The sequence below is a fragment of the Equus przewalskii genome, chromosome 8, assembly GCF_037783145.1.
Source record: "Equus przewalskii isolate Varuska chromosome 8, EquPr2, whole genome shotgun sequence".
NCBI lineage: Eukaryota > Metazoa > Chordata > Mammalia > Perissodactyla > Equidae > Equus > Equus przewalskii.
In genome coordinates, this window is record NC_091838.1 from 47,126,158 (window position 1) to 47,143,915 (window position 17,758).

The 17,758-nt window shown below is 37.3% G+C and overlaps 1 protein-coding gene across 6 annotated transcripts in view; it reads left to right on the forward strand.

Annotated features, from left to right (window-relative positions):
* VPS13B (vacuolar protein sorting 13 homolog B) overlaps nt 1-17,758 on the forward strand; it is a 777,317-nt gene that overhangs the window by 667,932 nt on the left and 91,627 nt on the right. For all 6 annotated transcript variants that reach the window (XM_070631834.1, XM_070631835.1, XM_070631830.1 and 3 more), the window contains exons 40-41: nt 7,957-8,153; nt 17,168-17,349. In XM_070631834.1, the coding sequence (XP_070487935.1) occupies nt 7,957-8,153; nt 17,168-17,349 (379 nt within the window). The remainder of the gene's footprint in view (nt 1-7,956; nt 8,154-17,167; nt 17,350-17,758) is intronic.

Genomic DNA, 17,758 nt, shown 5'->3' on the forward strand with positions numbered 1-17,758 from the left:
GAAGCTGACTGATAGAATATATCTCTTGCTAGATCTCTCCTCTCCCTACCTACCGGCTCTTTATTATGCTCATAGTACAGGGAAAACACTTCCTCAGTGTTCCTTTTTTTGCATTGTTTACAGGACTGACAGGACAAAGAGGCAATGGCCCAGCTTCAGCAGCCCCTGCACAGAGAAATCAGAGCTATTTATCTATGAGGACAGATGGGCACTTGCAACTCTGCTAATAGTCTTGGCAGTACTGTTAAGTAATAAAAACAAATTAAGTGCCAGAATATTCTTTGTACCAAAAATATTTTTAAATGGCCAACACACATGCAAATCTTCCCAAATTAGCCATTAAATGGAAACAAATTGTGAAATAACATTTTAAATGCAAAAATACATATGCTCTTACCAACTGGCAGATATACAACCTAAAATACATTCATATACAAAGACCACATATGCCTAGAGTACAGTTTATTATGTATGGCTGGCTAATTTTTTTAAGTCCTGTCAAATAATGGATAGGAAAACAAAATGTAATAAAAATATATATAATCTTGACAGTCGTTTGAAATGTACCATGTGTTACATGTGGAATGTTTTCCAATGAAACCAATTTACTTGTTCCCACTTCCCATGACTCAGTACTAGATATTCAGGCTTTATAAACTATTTTTTGCTAACCAGACTTTCTTGGAATAGTTATCTTTCCTTCAAGTTATTCAGTGCAGGCATTAATAATAAATCCTCAGTTATAGATATGTAACTAAAGATCATTCACATCATCTCTTTCAAACGTAAGAGCATGTAATAAAGTTATTTTAAATAGATCACACAAAATAGAGTTCAGAGTTATTCCTTGAGAATAACTAATTGCTACCATATGAAGCACAATATGACTGCATTAGATTTTTAGTTTAATGATGTTACTGCTAAGCTAGAGATTAGCTGGGCAATGTCAGCTTCTAACTGAAAGTGAAGCTAATGCAAAGTTTGTTAAAAGTGGAAGTGAATGTAAAATAATTTGAAGGAAGGACTTAGTATATAAAACAAGATATTTTTTTAATAGAAGACTGTTAAAGAAGGTAAGATCGTTGTCTTTTCAGCACTCATCTTCATTCATTAATTTTAAAACTTTATTAAGCATATGCCACATACAGGACTCTGTGCTATGAGTTTATTGGAGATATAGCTGGAGTTCTTTAAGGATACTTGTCAGAAAACACACAGAATGTAAATCAGGCCTCAGGAAGGAGCAGTAGGCTACTTAAGTTAGAACCACAACCATTGTCCCTACCCCTCCTAAACTAGGACTAAATTCCAACACATGCTTCGCTTCCCTCTTTCCTAGTCACTACCCAAACTATAAGATTTATCCTCTCTTGTCTAGATACTGATTTGTATCCCTTTTTCCTCCTCTCACAAACCTTCCTCCTCTACCTCCCGAACCCTTCCACTGAGCCCTCTGGAACACCTGCTCTGTGATTAGTGAACTCCCCTAAACCTCAACCTCATCTTCAAGCATTTCCTTTACCCCTTTAACCTTAAATGAAATCCTGCTGTCTCCTGGAACTCTGCGCCATTTTAACCCTCTGAGATGGAGGCTGTTTATTCTCTTACATCCCTTTTACCTCAAGGACAGGAGATGAGATGTTCTTCTTGCTCACCAATGCCATTTACCATCTACCCTCCTGTAAAACCCTCCTGCTTCTTTGAGACTCACTCCATCTAATTATATCATCCTCACCTCTCTTTGTTGTGGCCATCTACTAACTTTTTGGCCACTTTCCCTCATTTCAGAAGCCTTTGGCTCATGGTTTCCAGCGTTTTTCTTCACTGCCATCAACATCCACGTAAATGACCCAGCCAAAACCCCAGCTTGATCTCTTTACACTACTGATCTTCACCTCCACTGCATCTAACTACTCATGTCTCCACACAAGCCCTGGACCTTGTCATCATCCAAAACTGCTCTGCCTCTTAAATCATTCATTCCAGCATCCTAATCTCCCTCACACTCTCTCAGTCTCTCTAGCCTGCTTACTCAACAAGCCCCACTATAGTCATTTATTAACTATATGTAGACCTATAGTTCTCTTTTTTCTCCATATCCATCAGCTTACTCTGTTTTCACATCCCCTTTTAGCCAGTTTATATTATTAATTCATCATTTAAAACACCCTTTTGCAAATAATTACCCTAAACTTCATTGCTCTTTGTCCTTCCATTACTCTCTCCTGACAAAAACTAGACAAACCTATAGCTATGTATCAACACGGTTAACTTCCTCTCCCACTCTCCAGAATAGCCAACTCCTTACTCAAGATTTTCAGTTGGATGGCTCATTGGTGCCTCCAACTCATCTTGTCTAAAAATGAACTCATGATCTACCCTCCTCTACCCCACACATACCACAAACCTACTCCCCAGCAAGACAAATCATTCTTACCCATCCCAGTAAATGACATCAGCATCCAAACAGTTGCTCAGGCTAGAAACCTGGGAGTCATCCTTGACACCTCCCTCTCGTTTCTGATCAGTTAACAAGTTTTTATGTCCCAAGAATCTCCTACATACCTCTCTACTGACACCAGCCATACTCTAAGCCATTTACACTTCTAGCTTAAACCACTGCACTAGGCTCCTAATTGGTCTTTTCACATCCATGCTTGCCCCTTTTAGTCCTTTCTCTACAGTATCCGAAAGCTTTTAAAAAGATAAATTTGACTGTATTATTTTTTTTGCTTAAAACACTTCAAAGATATCCCACTGACATTAAGATAAAGTCCAAAATCCTTAACGCAGCCTAAAAACAATATAGTTTTAATTACCCGCATTTCACAAATGAGAGACTTGAGGCTCAGTCATTAAATAAGTTGCTCAAGGTTGTAGAGCAGTGATTTAAGTGTCAGAATCAAGATTTTATCCTGAGTGCAATACCAACAATATTTTTTTATGATGGAGAAATAAGAATATATAAAGATTATATCAGGGCCGGCCCCATGACCGAATGGTTAAGTTCGCGCACTTCGCTTTGGCGGCCCAGGGTTTCACAGGTTCGGATCCTGGATGTGGACATGGCACCGCTCATCAGGCCATGCTGAGGTGGCGTCCCCCATGCCACAACTAGAAGGACCCACAACTAAAATATACAACTATGTACTGGGGGGACTTGGGGAGAAAAAGCAGGGAAAAAAAGAAGATTGGCAACAGTTGTTAGGTATCAATCTAAAAAAAAACAGATCATATCTATATTTTTTATAAATTGATGGCTCAATGTACATTTGAATGGACAATTGACTAAATACTAATTGCACTCAGTGTTATTATTAGCTTTTCTTTTGAAGTTTTTAAGTCAAATATATTCTTATAATGGGGAAAGGATTAATATGTAACGTTTGCAAACACACTTACAGTCATACAATTTAAAATTTTTTCAAGAGAAGTTTTATTTGGAGTGAATTTATTAATACTCCTTTATTAACCAAGGAAAAGAAGGTGTATAAAGGAAAATCCTGACAAACATATAACTGACTATGTTTTGGGATGTACTTCTATACTAGTTTTCTATTGCTTTCTGAATTTTCAGAGTAGCCTGGAATGTTCCAATTGAAGTATATAACCACAGAACACACCTCACACAACGTTGTGAACCAAATAAAGTTTTGATTTGGCTTTTTTCCAAATCTGTCCTTTTGAACTCCTTCAGTTCCTCCTTCCCTAAGCCCCAGTGTTGGTACAGTCCACTTTCGTTGCCCTTAAACTGTGTAATGGCTTCCCACAATGGTTCGCAGCTTGGATTGCCTTATATTATGGACCTATTCCAACCCTCGCCTTGTACATCAAAATTTACTAGTGCTTTTTCCTCAAGAGCCCCACTCTGCTTTCCAGTGTGACGGATAATTTTCATAAGCTATTTCATATTAATTTTAATGGAGAACTTCTGGAGACAATACCAGAAACAAGTATTTTTTCGCTCTATTTTCTGTGTAACCTCTCGACCAAGAAGATAATTTTGAATTTACATTCTGTTATTTGTATTACAAAAAAAAATAGGTATTTAAATACACTTTTTCTAAACTCATTTGCCCTCTTCCACTGAGATTTTTATATTCTTATATGTCTTATCCCACTTCCCATATCTTATCTACCTCTGGTTATGAGTGTCCTCATCCAAAGGACTGAACTCACTGGCAGTCAAGAGAGGAGTTAAACAATGAGATACTCTTTTCTCTCTCAAGTCATAGCCAACATGGGAGCAGGCCACATTTTAATAGGTATGCAGCACAAAACCATATTAAACTATATTACAATGTTCCTGAACGTCCAGGTTCAAGGTTTATTATTTTCGTCCCACAAGTCCAACCCGTTGTTAAGAAATCTAACAAGCAGAACTCTATCACAACCTTCCTGATTCTGGTAACAACTTCCAGCTTCAGAAGTGTTCTTTGAGCATGAGAAGGATAAATAATTAGTAGCTAACATTTCTTAAGCTTTTGCTATGTGATTTTAAATGAAACAAAACGTCTCATTTAATCCTTACAACAGTTCATGAGAGTAGTTCTGTTATCATCCCCTTTTTAGAGATAATGGGAACTGATGTTAGAGAAATTAATTTGCCCAAGAACTCATAGCTAATGGAACTAGGATTTGAAACCCATTAGGTCTAACTGCAAAGTTCATGCTTTCATCTTGTATATTTCTTTGTGGAGAATTTTTAATGTGCCATAAATGGGCTGAATCACCCAGTATGTGTATATTCGTTCATTCATTCATGAATTATTCATTCATTCATTCAGCGACTTTTTTTGAACACTCTCTGTATACACTTTGCCAGGTGCTTTGAAAATCCAAAGCTTAGCCAAATGGAAATCATTCCCTCAAGGAATGTGTCTACTAAGAAAGATGTCATGTATAGAAATAACTGTAACGTGAGGTATACAGTGATAAGAGCTATGAAACAGATTCCCATTTCAAAAAACTATTGGAGTTCAGAAAAGGGAGAGAATTTTCCCATCTGGGAAGTTGAAAAGGCTCAAAGAAAGGTGGTATTTCATTTGGACCTTGATAAATGGGAAAGATTTAAACATGAGACAATGAGAAACTAGAGAATGTATGGGTATTTCAGGCTGAAAGAGAATATAGGAACAAAGACCCAGAGAAAGGAAAGTTAGAAAAAAGTATATCATAGAAAGCAAGAAGAGAGAGAATTTCAAGAAATGTGGCCAAAAGTGGAATATTATGTGTTACTTGTCCTTATCACTAACCAGAACATATGCTTTTATTTCATCACACTGTTAGCCTCTTATGCATGTCCATTTTGTTCCCCTTTCTTCTATCTAGCATCTCTCTACATATGGATGTTCAAGTCCCTGTTTAAAGAAAAGAAACTTTGTTATAGGTGGAGGTAAAATTTATTCCCATTGAAAGATTAAGAATCACTTTTTTAGGAAAGAAGAGTTAAGGAGAAATCTATTCATTCAGGGAGCTTTTTATCAAGATCTTATTATGTCCCTAAAACTGTGTGCGATGCTAAGAATAATGTGCCATTTTTGCCTCAGGGACCTCTGGGTCAGCTAAAGGAGGCAAACATGTAAATAAGCAATTGCAAAGTGTAATTAGTTCTACGATAGAGGAATTTATTAGATATGGAAGTGACACAAGAGAGGCAGGGATAAGCTTTAAGGATGGTAATTGGGGAATGCTTCCCAAAAAAGCAGATGCCTCTGAGCCCAGTCTTTTTTTTTTTTTTTCTTTTTAAGACAAATGGGATCAGCTCACATGTTCTATTTTAAAGCTTACGTTTTTAAATTTAGTAATAAATTTTGGTTGTCTTTTGTGTTAGTATATATAGCTATTCCTTATTCGTTTTAATGGTTGTACAATAGTCCATTCTATAGATCTGCATGCTGTATTTAACTGATCCCCTATTGATGGATATTTGAGTTGTTACCAATTTCTTGCTGAAGTAAATATGCACAAACACACACACACTGGCATTGGAATCTCTGTAAAACATTCTTAGATGTATACTTCCAAGCATTCAATAGATAGTGCCAAATTACCCTCCAAAAATATTGGGTAAACATGCTTTTTCCCACACCTATACAGAAATTGGAATTGTCAGTCTTTTAAAACTGCTAGATTAATAAACAAAAATACTACATTATTGCTTTAATTTGAATTTCTTTGTTTTAGTGAAGTTGAAGATCTTTTCATGTTTACTGTCTGGTTATATTTCTTTTCTGAACTAATTGTTGTCGGAGTCTGGGATTTTACCTTTTGGAAACTAATAAATTAGCCTGTTAGCATTTCATGGGCACTGGCAGAAGACATAAGACTCTTGGTTCAGAAACAAAAAACGTTATTGCTCATGGCAAGGCAAGCAGCATGGGCATCATGTTTGCATTGGTTCCTCTTGCTCCCAGGTCCCATGAGGTGATGCAGAAGGGCCTCCAGGGGAAATGACACAGCTGAGGAACATAGAGCTTGTCAAATCCACCTCTTTTAGAGCAAGTCTGCTCTTTGTCCTGGAGGGACCTCATCCCTCAAGGCTGCTCTCTGCAAACACAACCTGAGAAATGGCCCCAGTTAACAGCTTTCAGAGCCCTGCATCCTTTGCTTACCTAGCAGGAACATGCAGGGACATGCAGGGTCCATGGCTAATTGCCTCTTCCAACAACTGTTTTTGCTTATTTTTCTATATGGTTACCTTTTTCTCATTGATTTGTTAAGAGCTGTCTGCTATCACAACAATTATTCCTAGATCTATCATTTAACGTTACCTGTCTTATCCTAATTTTCCTTCTGTGTGTATGTGTGTGTGCTGAGGAAGATTGGCCCTGAGCTAACGTCTGTGCCAGTCGTCCTCTATTTTGTATGTGGGTTGCCACCGCAGCATGACAGCTGACAAGTGGTGTAGGTCTGTGCTTGGGAACTGAACCTGGGCCACCAAAGCAGAGCGTGCCAAACTTAATCACTAGGCCAAAGGGCTGGCCCTCCTTTTTTTTTTAAATATGATTTTGTCAGTTGTGGGATTTTTTTTTCCCATACGTGGGTTTCATGCCATACAAAGAAAGGGCTGCCCTATTATGATAAAAATATTAACTGATTTTTTTCTTTTATGCTTTCAGTTTTTAGCCTTTAACGTTTTGATCCTTTTGGAATTTACTTTCATGTAGGAATGATGTAAGGACTCACTTTGATTTTACCAAATGGTTATCCAGTTCCTGCAACCTCTTTTCCCACCTTTTCCCTACTTGTTTGAAATACCACCTTCATAACATACTAAAATTTATGTGTACTTAGATCTTATACTTTTTTTTTTTTTTAAGGACGATTAGCCCTGAGCTAACATGTGCTGCCAATCCTCCTCTTTTTTTGCTGAGGAAGACTGACCCTGAGCTAACATCTGTGCCCTTCTTCCTCTACTTTATATATGGGATGCCCACCACAGCATGGCAAGACAAACAGTACATAGGTTTGCACCCAGGATCTGAACCGGCAAACCCTGGGCCACCAAAGTGGAACGCGCGAACTTAACCGCTGTGCCCCCAGGCTGGCCCCTTATACTATTTTTTTATTCTAGTCTTACTAATCTATTTGTGTGTTACTACTCCAACCTTATCGTTTAATTGCAGTAGCTTTATAATACACTTAACACCTGGTAGAATTTGTTCCCCATTGTTTCTCTTTTATTTACAAACTTTCCTGACTGTTTTTACATATTATTCTTGAATCGGTCTTTTATGTTTTTATTTATTTTTTTGAATGGATCTTTTAAAATAAAGTAGGTAAACAGGATGAGTATAACTGTGGAAAGAAATTCTAAACTACTTTTATAACCTTATTCCATTTTAAAAGTCTAATTAATGTTATAACTTTTATGAAGATTTAATTTGCATTTCAACAAATATAGGAACATAGTTTCTGTTTGCAATTTCTAAAATCTTCTTTATTTTAATATAGATTCCTTGTAGTTTGGAATACTGGGATGAACTCCAGAAGATTTTTGTTGCATTTCAAGAATTTAGTCTGTCTGAAAGTAAAGTTTGTGAACTGCAATTGCCAGATGTCAATCTTGTGAATGACCAGAAGAAACTAGTATCCTCGGATCTTTGGAGAATTGTCTTGAACAGCAGTCAAAATGGAGCTGATGACCAAAGGTAACTTAGTGAAAAATGAAATAGTGACACTGTTCTAGGAAACAGTCATCAAGTCATCTCATCTAGTGACCCTCACTTAGCTCTCTCTCCGCTGCCGAGTAGCTGCATCTGTCTGAACAGATAATAACCAGGAAACAAGACAGAAGCTCATGTTTCAAAGTCTGTATACTAAAAGTCCTGTGTTTTACTCATAATACGGCCCTGTGAGCCCCCACTACGAACTTGCTGCTTAAATATAAAAAGAGGGGGGCCGGCCCAGTGGTGCAGTGGTTAAGTTCACACATTCCCCTTCTCGGCGGCCCGGGGTTCGCTGGTTCGGATCCTGGGTGCGGACATGGCACCACTTGGCACGCCATGCTGTGGTAGGCATCCCACGTATAAAGTAGAGGAAGATGGGTACGGATGTTAGCTCAGGGACAGGCTTCCTCAGCAAAAGAAGGAGGACTGGCAGTAGTTAGCTCAGGGCTAATCTTCCTAAAAAAAATAAATAAATAAATAAATATAAAAAGGAAAAAGTGCAAAATACAAACCACAAAAAAAGTTCAGTCATCCTGAACCAAAAACTATAGAAGAAAAGAGCCATACACACCTCAATAGACTCTTAATGACACAGTAATCAATACATGTAATGATAGCCCTGGGGCATTTAAAGAAAGGTTAATAAATTGAATTATCTCATTCTAAATTTTGGAGATATTTCCTTCTTACATGGTTTAAAGAAAACTTTAAAAGACAAACATCCAGATATTAGAAGATACTAAATCACAATCAGTAGAACAATATTCTCTTGTCATATATTATGCATACTGCGGGCCTGTGCCCATCTTGCTATCCATCACTTTCAGTGTCTTACCTTCAGATTCTCCTGATGAGTTGGCTTTAGCATTATCTTATTCTTTTTATATAATCTCTCCTTTTTTTTCCCCAAACAGCATTCTCAGACTAACAAGAGAAAAAACACATCCACCATTCCAACATCCTGTAAATCAACTATTTCTTTTCTATGTTACCTTTATGTTTGCCCATTATTGTATGCCTTTTCAAGGTTATAATCATAGCACACCATTTTGTGTTCTGATTCCAACTGTATGTTATAAATAGCTGTGAATGCTTTTTTTTTTATTTATCAATAATATGTGTTCATTGGAGAACATTTGGGAAATAAAGAAAATAACACCACCCATAATCATACCATACTGAGATAACGTCTGTCAACATTTTAGCCTGTAGCCTCACAGTCTTTTTCGTTGATTACTTTGTATGCTTAATAATATGTTTTATACTTTATATATTCTATTTCTAGATCATTTGGACTCTTTAAAAATAATTACCTTCCTAGTATGTTATCTAGTAGTATACAATTAATATATTAGAGAAGTGGGATCTTGATTTTATCTATATGTAATGCAGCAATGAAAAGAACACCCATCCTGTGATGAGTTAGCAGATAGATAGAAAGATTGCCTATTCTTGATATAGATCACCTAATCAGAAACCAGGAAATCTCAGAAAATAGAGCTATGGCTAATGAAATTTATTTTTTAAAATCTGAATTTCATTAATAGTATCGAGTTAGAAATCATTTCTCGATTCTAATTATGAAAGAATACATTTTCATCATTGAAAGAAGCATTTTAGACAAAGTTAATTCTTCTGAATCTGAAACATTCATAAAAATTACTTTTGTGGTAAGCTTAGCACTACAGAAATGTGGAACCTTTAGGGAATGGAAATTTATGCCGACAATCAAATTCAGGCAATTTTTCACCAAGCTTTTGACATTGTAATCACAGATCTTTTGTCTTCACCTGGGATTTTTCCATTTACCTAATATTTCCCAATTGATCTTGCTTTAAATTGTTTGACATTAGTCATTTTTCGTGTAGAAATTGATATTAATGGAAGTAAATTTAAAGAGTTGGTTTAAAAGTCAACATAAATAAATACTATTAAGACATTTTTCAAAAGGGACAGTAAATAAATTTCATCCAATTTCTTGAAAGAAAACATCAGTGATTTGATAATGTCAACATTTCATGCAGAAAGAAAACTGCTACAGTTAGCTTTAGCATATTCTGTCATGAGAAATCTAGAACTGGACAAAAACCTGACACTTTTATGATTAGAGATTGTCTTATCATAACTAGTCGTCTCATTAGTTTGAGAAGGATATGTATCAGACTGTTATATATTACTGAAAGAAAGCTCATAAAATTAAGTCCCATGAAGTTTAATCTTAAAAAAAACAAACGGAACATATTGCCCGTAATTGGCATAAAGTTGCAACAGTGTGGGGAGCTGAGTAGTAATAGCATCACTGTGTGTAAGTAAATAGAAGCACTATGTAATAGAGAATTTCAAGTTAGGAGACCTAGGTTTAAGTCCTAGCTTTATCGCCAAGTAACTATTTGGCCTTGAGAAATTGATTTCTAATCTGAGGTCTTGCTTAAGAATAGGATGCTAACTAGTCCAAGGGGTGGCAGGTAGCCTTCAATAGAAAAGACTGGAGACAAAAGATTCAGTCTTCTCTTAAACCCTGGCCTGTTTATCCCATACAGGTGTGTTATCTTTAATTCAGTCCCTGTGTATTTGTAATAATTACTTTCTACCATCTTTAACTAATGGTTTGCTTGATCATATGAACATGAATGATTGGTAATGATTATGTTTTTTTGAAGGTAGCATTTGAAGTTGAGTAACTTCAAGCTTAATTTCTACAACAGTATTGACCTATAGGAGACTTCTGTTTGCTGTGCAGTAGACTGGAGGCAAGAGATACAACATATAAGCCCTGATCAGGATATCCATTTCAGCTATTTATCTTTAGTCTCACCATATGTATATTTGCCTCCACCCATTGCTTATTGCCAAAGCCTAAATAAACCCCGTTTATCAGTTAGGTCCTGACAAGAAACAGCACACTCAAACTGGGTAGTTGAGAAGAATTTAATGAAAGAACTATTTAGAAAAGTGTGGGCAGGGTTAAGGGATGGTTCAGTACCCTGGGGCTAGGAAGCCTGGGGAACCATCCCATTCTTAGGCCTGAAGGAGCCAGATGATAGAGCCATTACCAAAAGTAACTCAGAGTGGGTAATTGTAGCTGCTTTTGCTGAAGGGACACAGCAATGTACAGAGATATGGCCAAGAAGGAGCCAGGGGAATACATATCCTTACCCCACTCTCCTCCCACCTTCTAATCTCTGGTGAGTACTTCCCACTGGCTGAACCAAAGGACAGGTCAGAGCACAAAGCAGCTTGTTGACACTGTCCAGTGGCAGAGAAGAAAATGGGGAAGGGTAGAAAGTAGATCTAGAGAGCAGGCAGAAGATAGCCAGCAAGCACTCACTGTATTTGGAATTTATAGTTTCTTACCCAGTGACTAGCCCTAGGAGGAAAAAAAGGGAAACAGAGTATTGGGCCCAACCCTCAGTCTTCGGGCCACCCTGCTAGGTTCCCTGGGTCTGGTATCAATCAGATGTCTTGTGAAATACCAGAACAACTTTCTACTTTGTTTCCCTCTCTTAACCTCACCCCAAATGGCTAACTTCAGAAGTAGGTGACTATGTAAAGTCACCCAAATTACAGGCAAATTATCATGTAGCACAATAGTTACTGTGCAGATCTTGATATATATATGTCCAGTTAATCTTTATTACAAGGGGTTTGATGACAATGCTAAGCTCTATTCGCCTGTGCCAAGTCTTTAGTGGTTTGTTGTCCATATTGCATTATCATTTTCTCACAACATTAAACATCTGAGAGCAGATTGCTTCTAGGGACTTTTTATCCCCTTCCCCAAAATGCTGGTTCGTGGAAGAAGGCATCCTGGAAAGAGAAGTGGCTTAAGAGTATATGGCTTTTTCTTCATACAATGAAATTTGAAACCCTGGTGAGTTTTTTGGAGTAGTTTCATCTTTGTATGTGCCAAAAAAAAAAAATTTCTCCTACTCCCTAAAGATGCTATAAAAGGAGTCATTGCTCATATTTGGTTGTCTTTGAGACAGTGGTCCACAGCTTTTTTTTGAAGAGCAGACACTTTTCATTTCCCAAAGCCTTGATTCTTGCGTCTAGAGACAGTGGAGGGATCAGATAAAGAGCGTTGTGATGGTCAAGTCCCTGGACCATCTTTCTTTTCTCTCACTGGTTGAACCTTCTCTTACCAGAAGGTGATTCTGGCCTCCAGATATTGTTCCCCTCCATTTGAATACTGGGATCTGCACTTTTAGATGTACCCAAATTTGTTGGGTACCATTTTTTAAAATCTTTTGACTTTCATAAACCATTCAGATAGAAATCTTGACATTTGGAACCACTTTGTCACCTATCTTTCTAGTCATACAATGATATAATCCAGGATTTATCCAGAAAATTCTTTCCTAGGGCTAAATGTGAGTTTTTGCCTTCTCCCCCTAGGGTAGAAGGGATTCTTGTGTTTTTCCCCAAGTGTCTTTTTGAAGCCTCTTACTGTTTCCTTTTAGTTGGTGATTGAACTCTATAGAACAACCCCTCCAGAGAGTTAGTCTTTTGCCAGGTGGTCCTTCTCCCCATACACATTCCCCAAAGTACTGAGCCTTCCTCAAGTCTCACCTAAAGTTCTAGGCTGATGGTATTAATGAAGTCTCTTTGTTATGGCACTTATTCTCTGAACCATGGGAGATTTCTCCTTCTCTGTCTCTGTTTTTTAAAGTCATATATAAAGGAGTGTTTTACCTGAGGGCCCACTTAAGCCTGTTTTTTAAACCTCAGATTGCAACCCATTAGTGGGTCATGATATCAATGTAGCAAGTTGCAGCTAGAATTTTTTTTAAAAAAATAGAAATTATCAGTGTGAAAAGGACAAATATTGTGTAACTCCACTTACATGAGATACCAAGAGTAGCCAAATTTATAGAGGCAAAGCAGAATGGTGGTTGCCAGGGGCCGAGCGAGAGGGGAACGGGGAGTTATTGTTTAATGGGTATGGAGTTTCAGTTTGGAAAGATAAAAAAATTCCGGAGATCAATTGTGTTGATAGTTGCACAACACTGTTAAGTGTACTTAATGCCACTGAACTCTACACTTGTAATGGGTTAAAATAGCAAATTTTATTTTATGTATATTTTACCACAATTTTTAAAATATCAGAGTGTGTCATATTTACAGTAACCCCTGCCCCGTTTAGTGTGTGTACTAGATTACGATAAAAGTCTATTTCTTATTTGGGGTTAGAGTTAAAACATTTACAAAATGGTGATTCTAAAAAGTTAAGACAGAGGCCGGCCCGTGGCCAAGTGATTAAGTTCATGCGTTCTGCTGCGGTGGCCCAGGGTTTTGCCAGTTCGGATCCTGGGCGTGGGCATGGCACCACTCATCAAGCCACGCTGAGGCAGCATCCCACGTGCCACAACTAGAAGGATCCACAACTAAAAATATGCAACTATGTACTGGGGGCTTTGGGGAGAAAAAGGAAAAATAAAATCTTTAAAATAATTAATTAATTAATTAAAAAGTTGAGAGAACTTGGTGCAGCAGGCGCACCGTCTTGCCAGTCTGTTCACCCGCACGGCACTCTCCCAGGGTGGACAAAGCAGCGTTGTTTACTAGGCAGGAGAGAGTTTAGGTGAACCAGTGCCGAGAGACAATGCCACCCTGAGGTGAGAGTCAGTGCGATATTGTGAAGTCCCTCTTGGGTGCTAAAGGTAATCACCAACAATTAACGTAAATTATGTAACCAGTATGGTGTATTCTGTTTGCCAGCCAGAAAAAGAGGGATGGGATTTTATTATGGAGTGCTAGACATTGTGCTAAGCAGATTGTTTGCAGTATCTCATTTAATACTCAAAAAATAGGTCCAATTACTATACTCATTTTACAGATGAGAAAACTAATATTTAGCCAGATGAAATAACCTGCCCACGATTGCAATATAAGTGAGAGCAGTGCAAGTGTTTTCTTCTGGTTCTCTCACCCTAGTCATCCTCTGCTTAATCTCTATGGTATGCTATACTATATTATAAAACTCTTATTACCACAGAAGAGTCCAGAGAAAAACTCAAGCCTTCATCAACAAGTCAGATCCTTGTTGAATACCTGCAGTGCTTTAGGAGTTCACCACAGAATGACATCCGGGGGTGAATCTTTAAGCATTATGCCTGGGTCCCTGTAAAGCCTATGGGTCAATCAAGATCTAGACTAACTAAAACACTCCTTGTTTTAAGAATTGATACCTCTCTGCAGTTGACTCAGGACATTTGATAAGTATGCTTTAGGTAAAATGAAAGTATGGATATGTAAAACTCCTGCCATACTTTCCACTTTTCAGGATATTTCCACTATTCTAAAAATTTGAATTTCTATTAGGAACTTATTGATATGTGACCTAACTACTGAATCTTGAGTTCTGTGTACTGCTATTTGACAGGTGTTGCTCCTAGGAGCCATTTTTACTTTCCTCTTTCTGCTTAATGCACATCTCATAAATTATGTTTTTCCTTTTGATATCTCAATCAAAGCAAACTCCATTGTACTTAAGTGAGGAAATTACACACATGCAGCTTCCATAAGTGTCCCTAGCAGAGTCATCACTCTCATATTTATGACTGTTTAGCTCTAATCCAATTAGATCTTTTTAATCCTTATGTAAAAGGTAAACATATGTATACTACTTTTGTAGTATCTAATGATGATCAAATTAAGTTAAGTATCAAAAAACTATAATTTGGGGGCCAGCCCGGTGGCATAGTGGTTAAGTTCATGTGCTCTGCTTAGGCAGCCAGGGTTCATAGGTTCAGATCCCAGGCACAGACCTAGCACTGCTCATCAAGCCATGCTGTGGCGGCATCCCACATAAATAGAGGAAGATTGGCACAGATGTTAGCTGAGTGACAATCTTCCTCAGGCAAAAATAGGAAGTTTGGCAACAGATATTAGCTCAGGGCTAAGCTTCCCGTAAAAAAAAATAATAAAAAATTTTTTAAACTCTGTAATTTTAGTGATTCAAAAGATAGTTTAAGGATAGTCAGATTATATATACCATGTTACTTTTGTATTTAAGGAATTTTTATTTTGATATAACTCCAGTTTTTATATAAAAGTCTAAATTTTTAAATATGGATTAACCTACTAACCATTGTAGTCAGGATTTCAAGATTGAAAGAGTATTGCTGACCACTTGAGTATGTTGGGAGTTACTATATATACCTAAAAATACTCTTTTTAACCTTTTATTTGTGCATTTAATTTAGGAAAAATGAAGAATTAATCTATTTGTTACAAATAAAGTTGGCAGCACAAACTCATGATGTTTTAGCAACCTTTTTTAATATGATATGGTATCTGCTACTCTCAAGAGAGAGAAAAATAAATTTTGGAAACTCTCAAGAGTGTCAAAAATCGTAGTTGGCAAGAAAAATGCTTCAGATAAATACCTCAAATTTTGTACTCGCTGTTTTAGAACTGATCTCATAGAACCCTTACCTGGCTTTTTAATAACATCTTGACTAACACTGTACCATATTTCTAACAACTTCTTAAAGTAGTATAAGAAAAAGAATTCATATGTGTAAAACACATGTGCAACTAATACATTTTGCTCTTTCTGAATAAATGCAAGCTTTAACTTTTACCTTGCCAATGAAATCTTTTATTTGTAACTCCACAGAAATTCCTAGAAAGCTATTTGGATTAGTATGTCCATTTATAGAAAGTTTTAAGACTATGCTTAGCTGCAGTTTTGCACATAGCGTTTAGTCAATAACATACTGCACCAGAGTTTGTGTTTTCTTTGTATGTGATGGAGATTTACTAACATTGCAGTAAATACTACCACAAAACTAAACTCTTTCAAGTTAAACACTCAGTAAACATGTTGGAATGCTCCTAGCTTTCATTTTCACCAGCCTTTTCACAACTTCTTTCTAAACTCAGCTGAAGATTCGCACTGTGAGAACCTCCCATGATTCACCCCACACCATTCTGAGTACCTCTTAATGTTTCCCCTCTGGCAGCCCTTCCAATTTTCCTATTCCTGCGTGGTTGTTCTGTTTTATAATGTTTCTAAATGTCTACATATTTTATATCACCAGTTAGACTGTGAGTTCTGTGAAAACCTAGGATTTATTTCTTTAGTTTTTCCTGTCATAGTTCTCCCTATGGTACTGTAAATTACAGTGTTTCTTCTCTAGGCTCCTCAAGGATTTGGGAGTCAGAGCAAATTTCAGATTTGGAAAGAAGAGGGTGAAGGATGCTGAGGGGAAATAGGGCAGCATTTGTTCAGTGATCTATAGTCACCAGGATATATACCTTGCCCCCTCCCAATCCCCAGCTCTCATGCTTCTACTAGCACTGAAGCAAGGAAACTAGGTAGCATGTTTCTCATGCACACCAGTAGCCACCAGGTACAAACTTCCCCCCTCCTGTGAATTCCTTCATTATTCCATTTAATCAGATATTGTATAAAATGGTGTTAAGAGGGTGGGCAAGTGAAAAGAGGACCTATGCAGTGTAATTGCCCATGGGACCTTGGTTCTTCTGGACATGGTCATAACTTTTATGGCACCTCGTACAGTATTCACTGGGCGTTCATAAAGAGTATTGACCAATTCATATGGAAATATGGATATGGACAATCTGGAGAAGTAAAACAAAAGTGAAACATTTACGGTGACGCTGAAAGTATTGAGTTTTTTGACCAGCAGAATCATGCTCTGAATTGTGTTGGTCTTAAACTGATATGAGAACAAGTTGTCTGTACGTGAGATGTGGGTGGAAGAAAATTGGGTTGGAGGTAGGTCAACATGGCTTGGGGTTTGAGGAATCTTTCAAAATTTTTCTGCTAATAACTTATAGAAAACAATCAACATGAACCTAATTTTTAAAAACAACTAGTTTATGTGAGTAAATATAGAAGATTTGATGATAACATATTGACTATAGGATTGTGGGTGCCAGCTTTAAAAACTCTTATAGAAAGAGATTTCACTTATATATTGGGAAATTCAGGTTATTGAACTTCTTTTATTATTTATTTCCCATAGTTCTGCAAGTGAATCTGGTTCTCAAAGCGCTTGTGACCAACTTGTAACTCCCACAGCCCTGGCTGCCTGTACCAGAGTCGACTCCTGTTTTACCCCATGGTTTGTCCCATCTCTTTGCATTTCCTTCCAGTTTGCTCACCTGGAGTTTCATCTTTGTCATCACCTTGACCAACTAGGCACAGGTACTCTTTATTTTAGTATCAAAATAACGTCCACTTAATACTTAGTGTTTTGTCTTGAGTGTTCTCAGACACAATTCATCAATTTTTACCCAGATAATTTAATTTCAGGAAGTAAAAAGGCTTGGAGGGGTTTCTATTCTGTGTTTTACAATATTAGTGATGTCTCAAAGTTCCATGGTTGCTAATCACTTTCCCCACCCAAAGCTCCTTCACTACTAATCACCACTCACACCCATATGGCCGTGGAAATTTTTAGAAGCAGCATTCATTTCCTGTAACAACGAGCACTGGCAAAGTTATTCACAAGTTGATTTCGTATAACAGATGCACCCCTTATTTTTGAACCATGCTGTGGACTTATTATATGGGTTACCAGTTGTATTGAACTGACATGATTCTACATGCTTCC